Here is a 20510-nt window from a genome sequence, read left to right as displayed (position 1 = left end):
ATGGGGCATGTGGGCCTTGCAGGTGGGGGTGGTAGCCCCTGTGGGGGGCATTGGTTGGGGGACCATAACCTCTGTGGGGGGGATGTAACCCCTGTGGGAGGGTAGCAAAATATGTATTCATGTTTCATGAATTCATGAATACATGTATTTAGAGTTCACTTTATTATTATGATGGAGACACTGGTAGGCTTCCACATTGCTTTAACACTGTAGATATATCAATAAAACACTGCCTAACTGAACACTGTCTCTGTCTCTCTCACTCTCTTTCTTTATAGTGATTTTTCATTTTACTTGTGGAGGAACCTGGATTTTGGGGTATTTTACATAGCGACTTTGGGATTTTTTTTAATCAGGGATTTTTCAGTTTTCCAATACGGAACACTAGAATTCCTGCTAGGGAGGCCAGTGGCAGGACCCTGCCTGCTCAGAGCTGGCACCTTGCACCCAGCTGGCTGTGGCTGACCTCCTGGCCAAATGAGGCCAGGAGGACATGCTTTGACAGTTCAAAACAGGTCACCACACCCGGAACAACTTCCGGGCAACAGCTGCCTACATGGCCAGGCAGGGGGCACGCATGGCAGTAGTGCCGCACAGAGGCCAGCCCTGCAACCACAGCCCATTGGCAGCTGGCCCAGAGGGGCAGATGCCTCTACTGGCTGTGCAGCCCCCTTCTGGGTCTGGCAGGTGTGCAACAGGTCACAGCCAAGCAGCAGCCCCCACTGTCAGACTGCTGCAGTGGGCAGAGGATGCAGGAAACTCTCAAGGCTGCTTCAGCAGTCCAGCTGGCACAAGAGGTAGTGTCCCCAGGTACCAGTTGGCTTGGCCCCAGAAGCTCCTGAGACTGAGTAGCCCTGAGCTACTTGCCAGGGCAGCTTTTTGTACTGCTGGGGCCAGGACAGGGCAGCTTTTTATACTTGTGGGGACAGCACAGGTACTGGCCCTCAGCTCTAGCTCTCCCTGGCTGCAGATCCGGGAGGAGCCAGGCAAGCTTATTTTGCCCCAAGTGGCACAATTTGCTCCACAACAAAGTGCATGTCCAAGCACATGCGCTGATCCAAAAAGCCCTGGCTCAAATTTGCGCCACTTCTATTTGAGTTGCTGCAAGTGCACATGCTTGCATGTGTGGATGCGCCTGTCCTGTCTGAGCTCACCGACACATCAGCACAAGTTCTGGCTGGAGCCACTGCTTTTGCACAGCTCTAGACTCCTTTTGTGGGTGTGAACACCAGTGCTGCCTGTCCCCTGAGTCTGGCAGCAGAGAAGCAAAGAGGGGATAAGAAGCAGTGTTATTCATTTCCCGGGCTCTGGAGCTGCGTGAAAGTGCTGACAACTGGTGGGCTCAGAGAGCGGACCACACAGGCCGGACTCTGCCAATGCCTTTCTATGTGACCCTTGACCCACTTCCGATTTTAAGGTTTGGCCCACTTCTAAAGAAAAATGTTGAGCACCACTGACTTGCACCAGTGCACAGAACAGTACTATCTAGACCAATGGAACTACATCTTTACACTGGGGCTACATCTGCTCCTATGATTTCATGTATGGCCTGAACAACAAAGGCAAACGAAATTATAAACACAAAGAAACTGATTTCCTACCAATACAGCTAGGGAGCTGGACTCACTTATCTCACTCATATTACCGCTGGCAAAGCACAACACCCATATTATAGAAGGCGGCTAAAATAATCAGAGAATTCCTGGATGAGTTACGTGAGGGAGCCACTTCAACCAGCTCTTGCATAAAATTACCATATGTTAACTTCTGAGGTCAGGAGACATATTTTAAAAGTTGAAAAATGTATTTTCTGATACTGGGGATGGGAAGAGCTGGCAGGGCTCCTCGCTGCACACAGACAGGGATGAGCATCTCTGGCAGCCCTTGTCCTGCCAAGTCCAGATGCCAGGAAATCTAATCAGGGAACACCCACGCAGCAGATGCCAGGCAACCAAACCCAGGGAAATCTGATTGAGTGGGCCAGTCTCAGGAGTGAGTCTGATGAGGACCTCTCTGGCTAAATTTTTCTGCCACCAGAAAGTATGAGAGCAGAACGGAAATGATTATCTGTGACCTGAATCTCAGTTTTGTGGTTCCACCCTTCTCTGCCAGTGGAAGAGGATGGATACACATGACCTGCTTGCTTAGGAAACCTTTAAAACACTTATTCAGGGCACAATATTATACTCAGTCAATATTATACTGGCATCCAAACAGTAGGGGACCAAGAGTAGGACTTCATTAGCAACAAAACAAAAACAAAAAAAAAGACTCTGCCTCCCCTGACTGGCTGTTTTTCACCTATTATCTTCTCACCCCAGATTTAGTCTTGATGGGTGTTTCTAGACGTGCTCTGGGAGGCAAGGGGGAAACTTTAATTAGCGAGCTGCGCTCATTACAAGCACCCAAGCATCATGGATATCAGCATCCCTGTGCTGAAGAATAGTGGCAGGGCACTTTGAACTAAAGCTCGTTGAATGAGCATTGGTTTTCCAGCACATCAGAGCAGCCTTGCGGAAGGCCAATTGAAGACAGAAAAAGTGCAGTGGGGAGGAAGGGAGGAGAAAGGGAAGTAAAGTCTCTTGTGTTCAAAGGAGTTTTAGGCTCCCACAAGCCTTTTAAGTGCATTTTATGTGAACCAGGGCAGGAGGAGGTAGTGATACAGGATTCTATAAAGAAGTGTGTCCATGATCCTAAACTGTCATAGCCTGGCCCCATTTTAGATACCTTCTTAAGGAGAATGTGCTTTATCTTTGATTCTGTGTGTTAGGCCAGAAATGTCAAAATATGGAGAAAGGGAAAACTAACATACATACCTTCTATTGCCACAAAGCACACAAAAAAGAAAGAAAGAAGGAAAAAAACAACAAGCCAAACACCACTGTAGATTGTTAGCTCATGTGCATATACATGGAATTAAAGGCATCCCACAGAGGTGTGGCTTGTCACAAGCTTAAAGCACCCATAAGAAACTGGTCCCAGCAGCATGGCCTTCAGCACCCCAATGAATACTGTCTGTTCCTGTGTGCACATCTTAAGTCTCCCTGAAGGATGGCAATTCTCCAGTCTGCAGCTGATTGTACCACCCTGAATTTGTATATTTGGCAAACTCGCCTGTTGCTATGCAGCTACACAGGGAAAAGCCATGCTGCCCAGCCTCATCCTGATTCACAGGGATGCTGAACTTTGGTTTTGGAAAGGACCACACCCTGGGAGAACGCAGTTCACAGAAATCCCACTCCAGTTCCATTAGGGCCACAGCTGTCCAAAAGGATGGAGCAAAGGTAAAATATAAGTGGAAAAAAGGATGCTTGTGGCTAACAAACTGGAAAATAATTCAAGAACAGTTTATCTTTGGAAAAATAGAGCCCCTACAACACTGCCAAAGTCAGCAAAACCAAGGATGAGCTGTAAGGCGGTGTGATTGAAAATGATCTGGGGCAGCAGTAGCTTAGTCCTGTAGTAAGTATTCCCAGTGTTAAAGGAAATTTTGCTGATGTGGTGCCATATCCAATTTTCTACCCTTTTGGAAAGAAACCCTACGGCTCACCACTTTTAGTTTGCATCAGAGCACTCCACAGTACCAGTCATTACCTAGAGAGGATGTAGAATATCCATCCTTGGAAGTTAAGTCCCACCCAGACAAAGCCTTGTCTGGGATGACATAGGTGGGCATAGTCCTGCTTTGAGGAGGGGGTTGGATTAGATGACCTCCTGAGGTCCCTTCCAACCCTAATTTTCTGTGGTTTATATTACAGTTTATCATGCCAAAATACTTGAAATGAAGCCATAGATATGACTAGAATCTACAATTCATTCTAACTGAATAAATCCTTGGATTTTTCCAAGAATTAATGTTTATACCAGAAAAGAATAAACCCCAAGCATACAAACATTCTAATGACAGTTAGAAGAGAAATAAAATAAACCCCAAAAATCAAGTTTGTAGCAAGGAAAGGATTCGAGCTCTTAGTGGCGGGTTTCTTCTGCAGTTTGAAATGCATTATGGTTGCTAACCTTTCAACTGGATCCCTCAACATGACGATGAGTTTGGCATTTGGCTGGAAGGCATGGATAAAATCCTGGATTAAAAATGGAGGCTCTCCATCAGTGCTGTTGTCATAGAAGAAAATCCAAGCATTGTTATCCCACATTGTTGAAGCACTGGCCTCTCCTAGAAATAGAAAACATCTACATTGATAACCGAGACTCTACTGAATTATGTACACTGGCATTTAAAACAGGTCCTTTGCTGGTGTTTCAGTAGATACCTACTGACTTCATTATTAGACTTAGGCTAGTTTACACCAGCTTAAAGATCTGGCCAATGTTTGTACAGAACTTGAAAGATGTACTGTAATTTTATTGCCGTTACAGTGAGAGGAGTTTTTAGATTATTATAATTATATTATCTGTGCATTGTATTTATGAAAGTGTCTGATAAAAGTTCAAGGGTATTTAATTTAGAAAGGGTGAGGCCAGCATTTGAACTCTTGTAGTTGTAAAGTTATTCTGCAGAATTAACCTGTAATTCAGGTAGGAAAATTTGTACCTTAAAGACTTTCAGTTCTATTTAAGGTACTTTATTAAGAATTCCTTGCACTTCACATTCCCCTAAGTTCAGGTAAGTCAGGCTCAAGTGAGCCGTGTCATTTGCTACCCCAAGAAAAAAAAAAAGCAAGGAGCCAGTCGAGTAGAGCAATATTGCATAAAACATGTAGCAGTGTTGCTGACTACATAGGCAATGTGAAAAATAAACAAGTCAACCAAGCCAATCAGTTTCCAGTTAATTTAAAAAGTATGGATGGCTCCAGATATAAGAGAACAGAGTGCTCCTGCACCAGGATGTAAAAAGAGAGCAGAACCAGGGAGCCTAAAAACAAAATGGGCTCCATATATACTACTGCAGAGATGTATTTTGAGAGCAGGATCTGTCCAAAATAGAGGTATAAGAGAAACATTATCAATTTATGGATTACATGGCCCATGAAGGAGGCAGTGAACAGCAACTAGACAGGTCACAAGTTACTGCTAGAGTGTTTCTGCAAATATTCTGCAACTTCCCACCCATTCAGCCATTGCCAGGGTGTCTGAAGAATTAACATGCTCCTTCATCATTGCCCTCTTGGAATTCCTCTCCACACAGTCCAGATAGGACCATATTCTTCATGTAAATAAGGGTGTAGAAAGTAAGCAACACTTCCTCTAGCTGGGGATTTGGCCCAGAAAGTGGTTGCTTTTGCATATCTGCTTTCAGTTGACTCATGCAGAAAGATCAACAGTAACTCAACATGCTGTTTTTTTGTGGTTAGTTCAGTGTAGCTTGTATGCAGAAGCCAAAATCTTTTAAAAACAGGACGAGTGTCTGAATTAAATGGGAAAAGAAATTAAATTCTGCTCTCCACTTGCTCCCAGAATCTTAATTTCTCAGAGCAAAATAAATAAATAAATAAAGCAGCCTACCAATTTAACAGTGTCCCTATACACATCATAATACAATTTTAATATCTATACAGAAAGAACTATATTCAACACACAATAAATTAATCACTGTTCTAGTCGAGCATTTATATATCAAATTACTGCAGCACAAATCAAAAACACACCAATTTTTCATATGGACTTAAAGCACATACCGTATGATTAAAATGTCTATTTTCATTAAAGAATAAATGTACAATGTCCTTATCCTGAGATTAATGGAATAAAATCGTGTAATGTTTTTATAAAACATTCTTGTGAATTTATCATATTAATGATCAAAAATAAATGCATCCTGCTTAGAATGCCTGAAGGTGGAACAACAGGGTCCTCTGGTTCTTCTAAATATGCACTGTTTAATCCAAGGAAATACAATTATTACCTAATAAGAATAGGATTCAAAAAAGCTTAAGGTGTGAAAACAATGCAACATTTTGAACTTAAATATTTATGGTTTTAATTGCATTTTCATTTGTAAGTCCAATAATGCAGCATCCTCCCCAAACCCAATGTTCATGTATCATGTAGACTTGACTGGGTTTCTTTCTAACCAAGGTCATAAAAACTAATTCAATGAGCATAATTATTCCAAGTCCTTCCTGTATAGTAATAAGAACACTACAGGCAAATGCTGTAGCACAGGGTACATAATCAAATATGCAGTGTATAATTTAAACTAGTGAACTGAATTAATACATGCATTTTGCCTATGTCACTGGAGATCGCAATCTACGTAGGAAGAATTTCTGCAGATATCAATGATAGCAAAACTCTGCAAAAACTGGCCCTACAAGTCTTGCTAGCCAAATCAAGACTTTTATTTAAGTACATTTTACACAGGAAAATTTCAACATTTCTTCAAAAAACTGAGCACCTAAAAACCAAAACATTTTTATTGAAATGCCCTTGCACTGCTTTGTAGGACCATGATATGAGTGTCTCATGACCCAATTGGTCTTTTAGACTTCCTTAGCAAACTACATTTGTAATAAGGCACCATGGTCAGAGGCTCCCATGATTTACATGGTGACTCAAGTCACAGAGGTAAGTATACTTTATCTGGAAAAAGTAATCCAGCCAGAGAGCAGAGGAAAACAAGTAGCCAAACTGTAATACCCATCAGGCCATGGCAACAGTCTTCTTAAATCAAAATTTTCAATTTCAAACCAAAATATTCAGTCAACATATTTGGCTTGTTCCACGGATGTAATTCTGTGCTATGCCTCTTGGTGCAGCTCAAAACTAGCTATCTTGGAAGAATCAGGCCTAATAAACAGGTTTCAGTCACTTTTGAGCCATCCTGATTCTAGGCTGTTTTGGGGCTAAAACAGCCCTGGGTATAAGTGACGCATGTCAAGGCATCCAATTTGTGGGCAGCCCAACTTGAACTACTTACAGATGGTGGTATGCCTCTTTTCTTGGAGTCTGAGAGCAGGGTTGCTAATGGCAGTCTTGCACTCTACTTGTCAGGAGTAGTCAACCTGCAGCATGGGTGCCAGAAGTGGTGCGTGCAGCTATTGTGTATGGCATACAGGCATTACACTGACAAATAGAGTGAGGAGTGAAAAGCAGAGTGTCAGATGGGGCAGGGAGCACAAGGCAGGGACTAGAAAGAAGAGCAGCAAAACAGGTAAGGGACAGGGATTGGAGCAGCACTCAGAGAGGGTACAGGGTGAATTTGTGGCACACCTGCCAAAAAGGTTGTCCCCATTGGCTTATGCCATGGCAATTCTCCCCAGCCAGCTACAGGACATTTATCATACCCACATTCCATTAAAGGGAAATGTGGCCCAGAAAGTAGGTGACAATGTCTGTTATATGTGCCTTGAGTATAGGCATGTTTTGCACTAGGCATAGTTTATACACTATGACAGCAACTTTGTTGAATAGCAAAACATACCGGAATCTATGCTCTTCAGACTGCAATTCCTCAGCCCCAAGTAAGTCAAAGGCAGGGTAAATTTACCCCTTACAGACCAACCAAAATAAACTGATTTGATCATTCAATTGAACCTACCTATCTATCTACTACCTAGCTATCCAATATAGTACAAGCTTTCATGAGCTAAACACTTCAGTTTGCTGTCTTTGAGCTCATCTCAGAAACTGTACTATAGTCATGTTCAATAGGCTTCTGAACAGTATACTTCCCACCATTCACCTACAGGTGTAGCCTTTTGGTTTACCCTGACTGCTTGGGTAATTCCTAATCCAGTCAAGACTGTGTCTCACTGCATTACGTAAAGCCGTCTGAGTATCTCTCTCTCCCTCTCTTTCTTACCCTCCCGCCCCAACCTAAAGATTTTGCTAAATCTTGTCCCCACATTTACTGCTTTCCTAGGCTCTGGCCATAGACAATCATGGCATTTTGACAAATCCAGTGACTTGTCTTCAGTGGAAAGGTGAAATAGCACATCAATTTATACAGTAGGTCAACCTCTCCTATAGGCTTTCCATCCCTATAAAAGTTGCAACAAATTAGGTATAAGCATCTTTCTTAAGCAGTTTTTACCTTACCAATTATGATTTTGTTCATCCTGGCATGCTCTTTTGTTGAGTCACTCTGCAGCACACCCTGAATCTGGTGTGCTGCCAAGTCAAATAAATCAAGGTAATCCTCCACTGGGTAGCGATCATGAAAACCATCCCTCAGACGAATTATTCCTGAAAAGAAAAGTTCAATGATTGCAAAGAAGCTAGAAAATCAAAAGACAAGTTAGTACAAATTAGCACAGCTCCATAAATATGAATGGTGTTCTATTAGCCTACATCAGCAGAGTAGGGCCAAGGAGCATAACTAGGGACCTACCAAAATTACAATTTTCACGGAAACTGTAAAATCATTAGATCCTCCACAAAAAAGTGCAGGTACTGCAAAAAAGCATGCAAATGGCCAGCAAGCAGGGAATATCTCCAGGGAGGGGTGGGAGGGCCCCTCAGGGGGGCAATCAGAAGGCATACAGAGTGGGGGCACCCTGCCATGCTCCACCATGAAAATGGCAACTGGTGCCATGCTCGGACCACAAAATTGACCCCAATTTCAGGGCCCAAGATAAAATATAACCCAAGACAAAAATGCCAGTAATAAAGTAGCTGGGATCCAAGATACTGTAAGATTAAGCTATATATTCACACTGACAGGAAATAATTTAAAATGCTCCATGTTATAGTCCCAGAATGTATAACCTGCATCTATTTTCTTCTAAATTTAGCTTTTGGAAGGAATGTAGCAGACCAAATTCCATTTAATTTATGCCAATATAAACTGAAGTAACGTCAGTAGGCTTTCTCTGTCTATATGATGCTACAACTGAGAGCAGAATCTGGACATAAATCTGTAAATCACACACACAGTCACTCTTAATAAATAAGAAAATGGGCATACTGTAAGGCATCGATTATCTTGCAACAGCATCTTGCTACAGCTTCTTACTTTGAAGTCAATTTTGTCTGATGGCATCAAACAAACTTTCAAATGGGCTAAAAGAGTCGGGGGGGGAGGGAATTCAAACATTTGGGGGAAGATATATATATATATAAGTTTCTTTTACCTACCAGTAACAGTAAATTACACTCATAGCATAATAAAATCCACATTTAACCCCTCTCCTATTCTAGAGCCTGTCCCTATAATTATAGCAAAGATTTTCTTTTTCCTCTCTCTCCTCCTGGGATTTATTCTACATCAATAGGTCTCATTCTGCCTTTTTCAGCATCTCATGTATCCTCTCCTTTCCTCCCACCCCTTTGGTTAATCCATCTCCTCCACTTATTCCTATTCCTGTCCCCCTTCCTCATTTTATCATGTGTAGCCTCCCCTGCCCTCCAGCCCTTCCTGCCTCTGACTAAGCCACTAGAGAGTCTCTAAAACCTTTAGAAAAGGGAACTGAGCTGGGAGTGATGCTGAAGCTGTGCAAAGAGGATTCCTCTCCTGTTCATGCAGACTGGTGGATAAGCAGGGATCCTGTCACCAAAACAAAATTTGAAGAAAAAAGACCTGGCTGTGTCCTCTTCAGCCATCTAATAAATAGTCTAAGTAGAAAGTTCAGCAAGGGACTTCCCTACCCTGTTTTCTCCAACTAGGTTTTCTCCCACTTAAGAATGTGCTTGCAGTGGACAATAAAACACTGAAGGTTTGTGAAGTTCAAGGAAACCTCTCATGCATCTGGTGCCAGAGAATGGTTTTGGGGGATGTGATGGTAGCAGCACCTGTGAAAAGCTGCAGTGGACAAGAGCATGTCAGGCTGCAACAGAGCCCTGCTGTGCAAAAGACCCCAGCCAGCATGGGAATGGCCAGGGGATGACTAAAGAGAGGTCTTGTCTAGAATTAGCTATCTTTGGTGGAAGTTAGTCCGTCAAAATCCTTATTAAAAGCTCTCAGCCTCAAGCAACTGGTGATGATAAGTGGATTTTCTGCTCCAGGTGAGTGGTTTACTCTAGCTGAGCTAAGAGCCAGCAGTGACTTATTAAGAGTCATACGTTTGATTGTGTGGAAGGAATTGTGGTCTTACGGATCCTAGTTAATGGTGACTCTCTCATTGTTAAATACATGAAGTTTAAAAATAATAATTAGCAACCGTTACTGTTTATGCAGAGCAGGGACTGAAATGGCAAGGAGTGTGAATTAGCCTCTCATCTTAATGGTGGCCATTCTGGCGCACAGATGATCAGTACATTAATATTTCTAGAGATTCCTCCCTCTCCAGATTGTTAGGGCTGTAATGTGTTGTAGGCATCAGTTTCCTCTTCTACAATAATTAAAAACATCCAGCTGTTTGAGTGGGGCTGGATCTGATCCCTGTAGGGAATGGCCCCAGGAACTTGTATTAGTCCTGAAATTGAGTCCCGTTACCAATTCTCACCTTAGCCAAAAACCAAGACTAAAAACCTTCTATCTTTCCCTATCACATTTCTTAACTTATCATTGTAATTAAGTATTTCTGAATGTCCCGAAATACTGGAGTAACTCACGCCTGCTTTAAAATCACAATTCTGTTTTACGTCCAGCATCTTGCACTGATTTGCCTGGGAAGCAGGCCAAGCTCCAAGACACTGTCTTTGTCTTATGATACTTGATCAATGGAAGTCTGACTGAGAATAAAGGGACTTCAACTTCACATAAACACCTGTACATATGGGAAAGAACCAAATTCACTTTCATGGCCAACACTATCAAGTCTGGATGTTTTAACTGACCAGCCCTACCATTTAAACTTCTAGAGACTACAAGTAGGGAATTCTCAGTGGGATGCTCTTGATTCTAAATTCATTTCCTTCATTGACCTGACAGAATTTGAGCCTCATCACCTTCAGGTCATGATGTAAGGCTTTTCAATTACTTTCTGTCAGAGGCTGGTTGTAACAAATGAATTTGTTTTCAGTGGTCTTTAAGTCCAGCTGGGACCATGATGTTCCTCTCTTGTCTTCTTCCCATGTAGCACAACTCAGAATATCGAACTGTTTACTGATGCTTAAGCAAGATAAAATTAATGTCTTCACTCTATTCTGTTGCATAAAATTATTTTTAAATGATAGAATCGAGATAAAAGTGTCTAGAAAGCATAATTTGTACATTTAAACACTTTATTTACAATATTCTATTTCACTTATTAATGGATGAAAAAGGTAATATATAAACTCTCTCTTTCTATATATCTTTGTTGTAATTAGCTTTGCTCATTTCTATAAATACATATACTGAAACAGGTATCTCCTTTTCCTCATTGGCTTTGTTTGTTAATATATAAAGGGTGTCTGGTGTAAATATATGAACAGAAAACAATATAACCCAGATGTTATTAGGTCTGCTCACTGTTACCAATCCAGGTACATCAGCTGCACCAGTTTAGCACTCTATGGTCTGTTTTAGCTCATTGCTGTTTGAACTCCAGTGCTAACATGAAGTAATTGAGGAAAGCTGTTTTCTTCTAAGTCTGAGCCAACTTTCTAGTACCTGCTGCTCTACAAATGAGGCACTGTTGTGTGTTTACTACAGGTCATTTTTTAGGGTATTTAAAGAAGAAAACATAAATAAAATCCAAAAAGACTGTAAAACCATTTCCTTGCAAGTGATATAAAACCCCAGCCCTCTGACTGAGCTGTAGTTTTAGCAGAGCAGCCAAAAAAAGTAAAGCTCCAATCTATAAGGGCTCAAGTGTTCCCTTGAGCTCCAGGATGTATATAAGAGAGACGCAGAGATGGTAACACAACATGTAAGGGACAGAATATAAATATAATGTCTAGCAATGAACAGAAAAAGCATCACAAGCACTCTGATCACTCAAACTGACTTCCCTCAATTTTAACCCCAGTAGCTCACAAGGAATAGCTGCTCTGCTATACTGAGGAATCTTAAAACACACTAAAAATGCTCCCAAAAGGAGCAGTGATTTAAGCAAAGCCAGAAAAATACTCTGTCCTACAAGGGTCATTTTCTCATGCTCAAAAGGCAATATCAATCTTAGAACAATGGCAAATCAAAAATGAAAGTGAAGATACTGGCAACATAGCACCACGGTACTATTCTTCTTAGAAGCAATAGTATCTTGTATCAAAGTAATGCCCAGAGGCTCTGACATCAGAACCTTATCATGTTGTGTGGCATACTTATAATTAGTAAGTCTCTATCCCAAAAAGACAAGACAGATAAAGAAGGATAAGATAAAGGAAGTAATGCTGTCCTTATCCTACAAAAGGGGGAACTGGTACAAAAGCTCATCCGAGACCACAGTGCTAGCCTATGACAGAGTCAGAAACAGAACCCTTATCCCTTGAGTCACAGTCCAGTGCCTTACTCACAAGATTATCCAGTACTAGTTAAACTTTAATTTAAAAAGGCATGGTATTTAAGCCCCTCCAGTGGGAAAAATAATGCACTTGCTCCACAGAATTCCAGACTCTTAGAATTCGTGACAGTCGGGCCTTGATGGACCTAATTCAGGTAAATCATGAGCACTCTAGTCTACTTTCTGAATACTGGACAACAGTGTCCCCTTTCTGACTTGACATTGTTGCAGAGGATAGGCGGTGACCTCTGAAGTTCATGCAGGTACGTTCAGTGCACATAAAATTCCTGAAGGAGAACATCAAGTTAGTTCAACTTTTGATCAGGATGATAGGATTATGAATGACACTTCTGCTGTAAGCTGTACTTATTCATTCGTGGGAATTAAAGCTGACTACTATTAAAAAATAATACATCTCCCCTTCAAAGGATTCAAGGAGGCTTTGAACAAACAGCTTAATAGTACAAAACAGTACTTTGTTGTTTAAATTTTCTATTTTACTCTCTATTCCTTCTTCAAATCTGCCCTTGCCAGCTGTTCAGGTTCAGTTCCACCTCTCTTAGAAGCAACTACAGTTCTTTAAATTACCATAGGTAATCAGTCTTGTTAGGAAGTTGCATTACCCCAAAATGTGGTAATGTAATATAAGAGAGAGTTTTATTTAAGATGACTACAATATAGGGATCCTACCCCATCTAATTACCACCAAAGCCCAGCTATATTGCTTCTCAAACCACAACTCTTTTCTATCAGGTATTTACAGAACTTCTGTTTACTGGTGATATAATTCCTGAGTAAAGAATACTATAATCAATTATCCTGTTCTGACAATGGGGAAAATTTACAGGATAATGTATATTCAATGATATTGTATGGTTTAAGGCTTTGCACATTAGTTTGAAAATTTACCCCTTAAAATTATTGGGGGGGATGGGGCAAAGACTGCAGGACACTGGTGGCATTTTTCTAAGGCACTCAACATTGACTTCAATAAAAGCAGAGTTAAGACCATATGGATAAGACAATTCCATCTCAAATATTCCGAAAATATTTACATGTATTATTGTACATATACAAAAGAACCTGCAACTCGGTTGCTACAAGTGCACAACACAATTAGCAAAAAAGAGATACACTAGGGATGCAGCCATCCATCAGGTCATCTGGCTTAATGAAGGAGTTACTCTTAAACTAAAGAATGTGAAAGAAGATTTAAACTTCCATTTTAGCAGTGCTAGCTCTTCTGCAATGTTAGAATATATGTTTACTCACCAAATCGTTTTCTTGTCCACCAATGTGGCTCTTTAATTGCTGAGAATCTAACATCAGGATGTAACCTCAGTCTGTCATAGAGATCTGTTGTTCCACATTTTGGCTGGCCTATAATGTAGAAATGGGGAAGACAGCGCAGTCGATAGTGCTTGTCCTTATACTGATACAAGTGGTTCCAAAACACCTTTCTGAGGTAATCGAATATGGTTCGAAAACGCTTTGAATACAGTGCATACGAGTTTGTTGTGTAAGGATTTGCAGTAATGTTTCCTCTGTATTCTTCATACCAACACGGATTCTTGCTTTTTGGAAGGAATTTATTAGGAATTACTGAAAACATCTGCAATATAAAGAACAACAAATTCCAGTTAAAACATATTGTACAGCTACGCTTTCCTCCTTAGCACAGCAAGTGAGCACAAAATAAGTCAGATGTGTATATTCCAATCACCTTAATTTTTGGAGGAGGAAAAACATTTCTATATTTTAAGGCTATTTGGGCCCATTAGGACTCATCCCATGTCTGATTCCTGCATGTCATGAACCACAGAATTTTACTCTAATTCCTACACAGTTGGGTTACGTTCTCACGTTTAAGCAAGACCATTTGAGTCAAGTAATTCATGTACCCATTTATACAAGAATCATATAGTGTTCCCACTGGGAACACACTCCCCCCCACCAATACATACAAGAAGCTTTATGATTCAATTCATTATTGAAGACACTAAAAAGGTACCCATTGACAATTCTGAGAGTTGGAGCAGAGTCCAGAAAAAACAGAGAAACTGAATCCCAAAAGACTTAACAGAATATACTACTTTGCATTTTATTACCTAATAACTAAACTAATAATCTTATATAAAAAGTAAGAGTGAAAGACTGAGGACAAGGCAACACTTGCATCAGCTTCTTCTGGATAGAGTTGACCGAGTCTACACAAAGAAATCTAGAACATCTCTAACTTCAATTCAGACCAATTCTGAACTCACTATTTAAGTTTTACTTAGTCTTTATTCTGGGATAAGGCTCATTTCAGACTTTACTTGAAAGTAAAAGACTTTGTGATTTTTGCTCATCTTTAATGGGAATTGTAGGCACTCTACCCTTCCCAGAAATAGGTCCTAACCTCGGTGCCATGAGAACAGCAAAACTCTTCAGCAGATCCCAAAATTTGTCAGTGTACTTAATTTTAGGGATCCGGAAGATGAGCTTGTAGAGAATAATAATTAGGGATACTGATTTAGCCAAAAATGAAATGATCAGAATAAGGTATTTCCCATAACTAATTCTTAAATACAAAATTTGCACAACTGTCCAGAACTCCAATTGCTAGATGTCCAAGAAGGCATAATAACAATTACATATTTAACAAGCCTACTTTTTATGCATCTGTTGCATCATATCTGCCTAACTCCTCTGAATTACTTTGAATATAATCAGATATAAACACAGTATAGTTGTATAATTATAGAAGACTTCTCAGCTCTTGATACTGAGCTCATTTATACAATCCAGCTCTTTACCCAAAACAAATGATATATATTATATATAAAGGCCAGAACTTCAACAAATGTAAATCAGGAAGCTTCAGTTCCTCAGCTGGTACAAAGTGACATATCACCTGCAGTGATGCTATACTGGCTTACTTCAGTTGAGCTAGACTAGAATACTTGAAATAGACACAGTTCAGTATATACTTACATGAGGCTCTTGTTTCTTCAGGTCCTCTAAATCTGGTCGCTGTCTTGTTATAAACTCAATCTTTGAAGTTATAGTTTCAATAATTAATTTAATGCTTGGATAATCTTTTATATATGAAATATTAATTTTCCAAGGCTGGTAATGGTCTTTTACATCACTAACACTTTCGTTGTCCATTAAATTTGGATTGTTAGTAAAAGCTCCATAATGGAATGGCGATGGTATTAGCAACATACCATGTTTGGCTCCAGTCAATATGTATGATGCCATCACTAGAGTCATTATAATCAACCCAAATATTAAGCTGTATAGTTTCCCTTTCTTCAAGCAAAATAATCCATTCCAGCTTTCATGGTGATCAGTCCTTACTTCCAAAACCGCAAGCAAGTTCATCTGCTTGCTATCAACATAGAAAGGAATTTTACTTTCTCCTTTGCACACAGGACACTTCTGGTTGTTATGATTATGCCCACGACATCTGAAACACTGTCTGTGTAAGTCATTTGGCAATAATTGTATGCAGCAATTAATGCAATGCCTCATATTAATAATATTGAACTGCTGTATTAATGAGCCATGTATCGCCATAAAAAATGTTCTGAAGCATACAAAATCATTCCCCAAAAATCTGAAACAAGTTAATTCATTGCATGACTACAGGAATATTTCATAATGCAAAAATCCAGGTTCAAACCCTAAATAGCCAAATATATGCTGAAAGTGATTTATTTCTCAGTCAGAAATGAAAAAAAAATTAAATAACTGTACATGGCACATGATTTCTAAGGATTTGGCTCAGTATGGACAACCTGGTTAATCAAAACAGCAACTATGAGACTGGCTCAAGTTTTTCCCATTGAACAAAGTGAGGTGGAAGAAACTTCACTGAAGAATGTGAAAATATGCAAAAAACAAAAAGCCCTCATTGTCCTCCAATTTATTTAGGAATATGCAAATATGTAGAAAAGTCCAAGACACTCTCAAACTACGTAGGGTCCAAAATGGAGTGCCGTCTCTGAAAGCTTCATCTTCACAAAGGCAATTTCAAAGATCGATATTGCATAACCTAAAGAAGCAGGAAATAAATATGGATAAATGTCCAACAAGTTAATTTGTTACATTAATCAGATGACTGAACAAATACATAGTAATCCACTCTACAAAAAGCTTTCTAATTAATTTAATGACACTATATCAAAAGATGGTGTGGGGGGGAGCTACTCTATAATTACAACAGAGTTAACATTTGGAGACAGCTCAAAATTGCCACTTCATCCTCTTTTTCATTCACAGTTCGGGACAGATTGAGACCTCCTTGCTCACTCCAGCAACCAATTATGCCCACAAGTAAAACCGTTTACCTCAACAGTTTCTCACCAAGATGAGTAAAGGCTTTGTTACCTGCCCTTCAGTACTTCCATTCAGTGCCCAAAAGCATATGTATATTAACTCTCAATCTGGGCAAGAAACAGGGCCGGCCCACAATTTTTTGGGGCCCCCTGCAAGAAATAGCTTTGTGGCCCCCTGCCCCAGAGAAGTTAGTGGCCGAGGTGGGGGAAGGGGTAGGGGTAGCAAGCAGCCGGACATGAAGCCAGAGTCGGCAGAGGGGGGGTGGTGAGTGGCTGGATGCTGGGAAGACTTGGTTGCGGGGCCCCCTGCAGCCATAGGTTTTGCAGGATAGGATGGGCCAGCCCCGGCAAGAAAACTCTGTGAGTGGGATAAAAAGAGTAACTTGGAAAATTTGAATGGTGGTGACATTAAAAATTTATCATAAGGGTACGGGAGCTTCTATGGAGGGTAAATATGACACAAGATATACAGGAAAGTCACAGAGACGAACTTTCAGCACTAAAGTCAGTTTCCATTTTAGAAGGCTACTTTAGCAATGAAAATGGCTAGGAATGCTGTTATGAAATGAAAACTTGGATTATCAGGGTCATTTGAGTCCCAAGCCCCTGATCCAGCAAATGCCCTTAAACAGGTTTAACTGTTAAGCATGAAAGTAGGCCCACCTGACATCATGGTAGATGGAGTTCATTTAATCCAGGGTGAAGGCTGAGTACAGCACCTTCCAGAAGCATTCCAGAGCCCTGAAAAGACTTCAGTGCTCACATGCTTAGATTTACACTGGTGTTTAAGTGTTTTGCTGGATTTCAGCCCAAATCATTCACTTAAATATGTCACCACAGTTGCTAATGGAAAGCCAGTGATCAAACCTTTTATTTAAAAAAAATTTTGATTTTTGTCTAAAATTATATTGTACATTAATATCCAGTGGACACGTCTACTTTTGGGAGCCATGACTTACATGACTGGAAATTTAACTGGTTTTTTTACAAAATAGTATTCCAAGGGTCAGACACTTAATCTAGAAGGTGATCTGGTTTCTGTAATTCTCTGCTATACTTCACCAAAATCCCCAACCACACAATATTTAGCCTCACCCTCTGTGCCTCTGTCATACAGAGCTTTAAAAAGCTGCATTAGCAGGCTATTTTCAAAAATATAAATGTTGGTATATGCATATACATGCACACTGTAATAATGACTTCTATAGGCTCATAGTGGAAAGGTGTAATGATCAGTTCAGAGAGCAACTCCATCAGTAGGAGAAGCTGTTTCTTTAGCTTAGCATTATCATCTTGTCTAGACACTTTATTGTTGTTTATGATCAGTGTCAGAGGGTCAAGAGCATAGCCAAGTTTTGCTTAGATTACCTATAGTGTCACAATAAATCTTTTCATTTCTATAAAATGAAGCATTGTATTACACAAATGAACTTCTCTGGTAAGCCAGACAAAGAATGGGTCAGGGGCACAGGGTTGTGTCAGAACAATCCAGCATAACTTTATCTTGCTTCCAAAGTTTAATTTCTTTCTTCTTACACATGTGAAAACGTATGCTATTTTCTCCACACAGTGCTCTAGCAGTTCCCCTTGTCACATCCTGCTGGTAAGTCTCATGCCCCATTGACATATATTACCTTTTCTACATCAGACATGGTTACACTAGAAAATAAGAGCCACAGTGGGGAAAATGAACTAGAAAAAATCTTTTCAACATGTAGTCTCATAGGAGTCTAAACCACAATGTTGAGAGTTTCTGTAGCAGGTGTAGGAGACAAAATAACTTCCCAAAAATAAAACTGCATTCTCTTTTCCAGCCCCGGCTAGGGCAGCCTCAATGTTAACCTGACCAACAAAAGGATCATAAGTATACCATTTATAAAGATATTGTATTCCAGAGGCTCTGAAATATCTCTGCAGATTGGCTAGCTGAATACCTCTCCTGTACAAGACAGACACAGGCATCCAATTTCCCCATTAAAAAAAACATATGAAATGATTGCAGATAAATGCAGAGATAGCAGAGAAGAGAGTTGAAAGCGTTCAAAAGGACTGTGGTCCTATCTGAGCAGAACATTAACTTTTGTCCCGTGGGGAGAAGAGGATGAAACTCTACTTAATTATATTATTTTAAACTGAATTAATTTGTATCATAATTAGCCTTCACTAAGACAGAGAACTTCCTAGTACATTTTATATCATCCCTAAATGCTCAAAGCTATATTTTCACTATTTAAATGGAAGTTATTTTTCAAGTCACCTTAAGAATATGAAATAGGAAAGTGTCTGGCCATTTGGATTGCAAACCAAAGAATGATTCAGCAGTACCAGAGTGTGTACAAAATGAAATAAAGCTAACTACAACTCAGAATTAGACTATCCTGTCCTGTCCATATAAGTTCTGATAATAAAAACATCACCCCTGGTGCAGACATGCTGTCTTTGTGATCTCCTGCTTCAACTACTATAATAATCTCCTTACTTCTTGTTCTAACACTATTAACTAAAATCCAGAAAGCTAAATCAGCGCCACCAGCTACAACTAACGTCACTTTATTCTTGCATATACGTAACTGTGTTGTGTTTTTAAACCACTGCTGTCCCTTTCAAGACATGGCGCAAATTCTTTTCTGCCTGCCTTCCAGGTAGTTTCACTCTACTTCTTCCCTTGTACCCAAGCTTCTAGTCCACATCATTTTGTTTACTTCTTTCATCATCGCCTTCATCAATGACAACCTCTACGACTGGCATTTTCTCCCTGGGCTGCCATATTGGGGAGTCATGCAGACGCTCACATTTACAAAGTGTGTATACTGCACTGCTTTGACACTTACCCATCAGTCAATTATCCTGTTGCATTCTTAATATGTGTGAGTACATAACACTTAAAATCAACAAAGCCCTGAACTGTGGGGTTTGAAACCTAGATAAAGTATAACAGTAAGGAATGGCAATCCAGAAAAAGCATAGCATAGGTTACTGAGCATAAGGGTGGAAAAGGTGAAAGAGAGCACGGTAACCTTGCTTATAAGCATGCATCTTGCAAGCCTGTTTTTTTCTTTTAACAACTGTGTGTATGTGTTTACATATGGTACATACTAACACTAGAAATAATGTAAAGCAATATAAAGAATGAAGGTGGATGTGAAGGATAACTGATGAAAGCAAGTCCTACATTGGGTTATGAAGTCAACACAACACTGTTGACACCTGAAAATTAAAAAAGGCTCAAGCCCGCAATCTCATAATGATATTGCAGATGAACAATTGCACCCTAGTATTAATAAATTATCCAGGCAATACTAAGTTGCAAATACAGGGACAACAATTGTGTTTGTGGAAACAGATGGTCTTATTGGCTTGAATATACTGACGACAATGAATTTATGATAAGCTTATCTATCTATAGTTTGCATTTGGTTGGTTGATTAAATCAGTTGTCAACTGGGGGTATGTGTACTCCTGGGGATACTTTGAAAGGTCCCAGGGGGTACGCAGGGGCAGGCAGGGATGGAGTGCCACCAACCCAAGTCACTGCCTCATGAGAACAGGGCTAGGGTGGGGTGAGAGCAGGTTAGGATCTTCAAGAAACTACACATGGCTTTGAAGACCCATGACATTTATGTCCATTTGTATGTTAATAAAATGAATTGGAATTTATTGAACTCTTGTCAAATGGACATACTTTTGATGTAATTCCAATATAAACATTATGAACTGGAGAAGAAATAACGTTAACTCCTTCTTTGACAGATGCGAAAAATGCTTCAATAGGAAACTGATATACAAAAAACTCCCCAAAGCCATGCTTACTCCATACCAAGGCTATGTCAATCATACCAGTTATGCAACTGGAAAGGTAAGGTTCTAACTGCAAGCATAATACTGACAATTTATCCATATGTATTTTGCAGAATCTTAC

At 40.1% G+C, this 20510-nt stretch overlaps 1 protein-coding gene across 1 annotated transcript in view; it reads right to left on the bottom strand.

Moving 5' to 3' along the window:
* The window catches only part of CHST15 (carbohydrate sulfotransferase 15), a 78626-nt gene that overhangs the window by 19125 nt on the left and 38991 nt on the right, over nucleotides 1-20510 (bottom strand). The window contains exons 2-5 of the mRNA XM_019556070.1: nucleotides 15243-16308; nucleotides 13539-13878; nucleotides 7999-8145; nucleotides 4018-4174 (exon numbers count right to left, since the gene is read on the bottom strand). Of these exons, the coding sequence (XP_019411615.1) occupies nucleotides 4018-4174; nucleotides 7999-8145; nucleotides 13539-13878; nucleotides 15243-15830 (1232 nt within the window). The 5' untranslated portion in view covers nucleotides 15831-16308. The remainder of the gene's footprint in view (nucleotides 1-4017; nucleotides 4175-7998; nucleotides 8146-13538; nucleotides 13879-15242; nucleotides 16309-20510) is intronic.

Source organism: Crocodylus porosus, unplaced genomic scaffold (genome assembly GCF_001723895.1).
Source record: "Crocodylus porosus isolate Cpor-Errol unplaced genomic scaffold, CroPor_comp1, whole genome shotgun sequence".
Classification (NCBI taxonomy): Eukaryota; Metazoa; Chordata; order Crocodylia; family Crocodylidae; genus Crocodylus; species Crocodylus porosus.
Note: the sequence above shows the minus strand (reverse complement) of the source record. Positions and strands in the feature narration are given on the sequence as shown.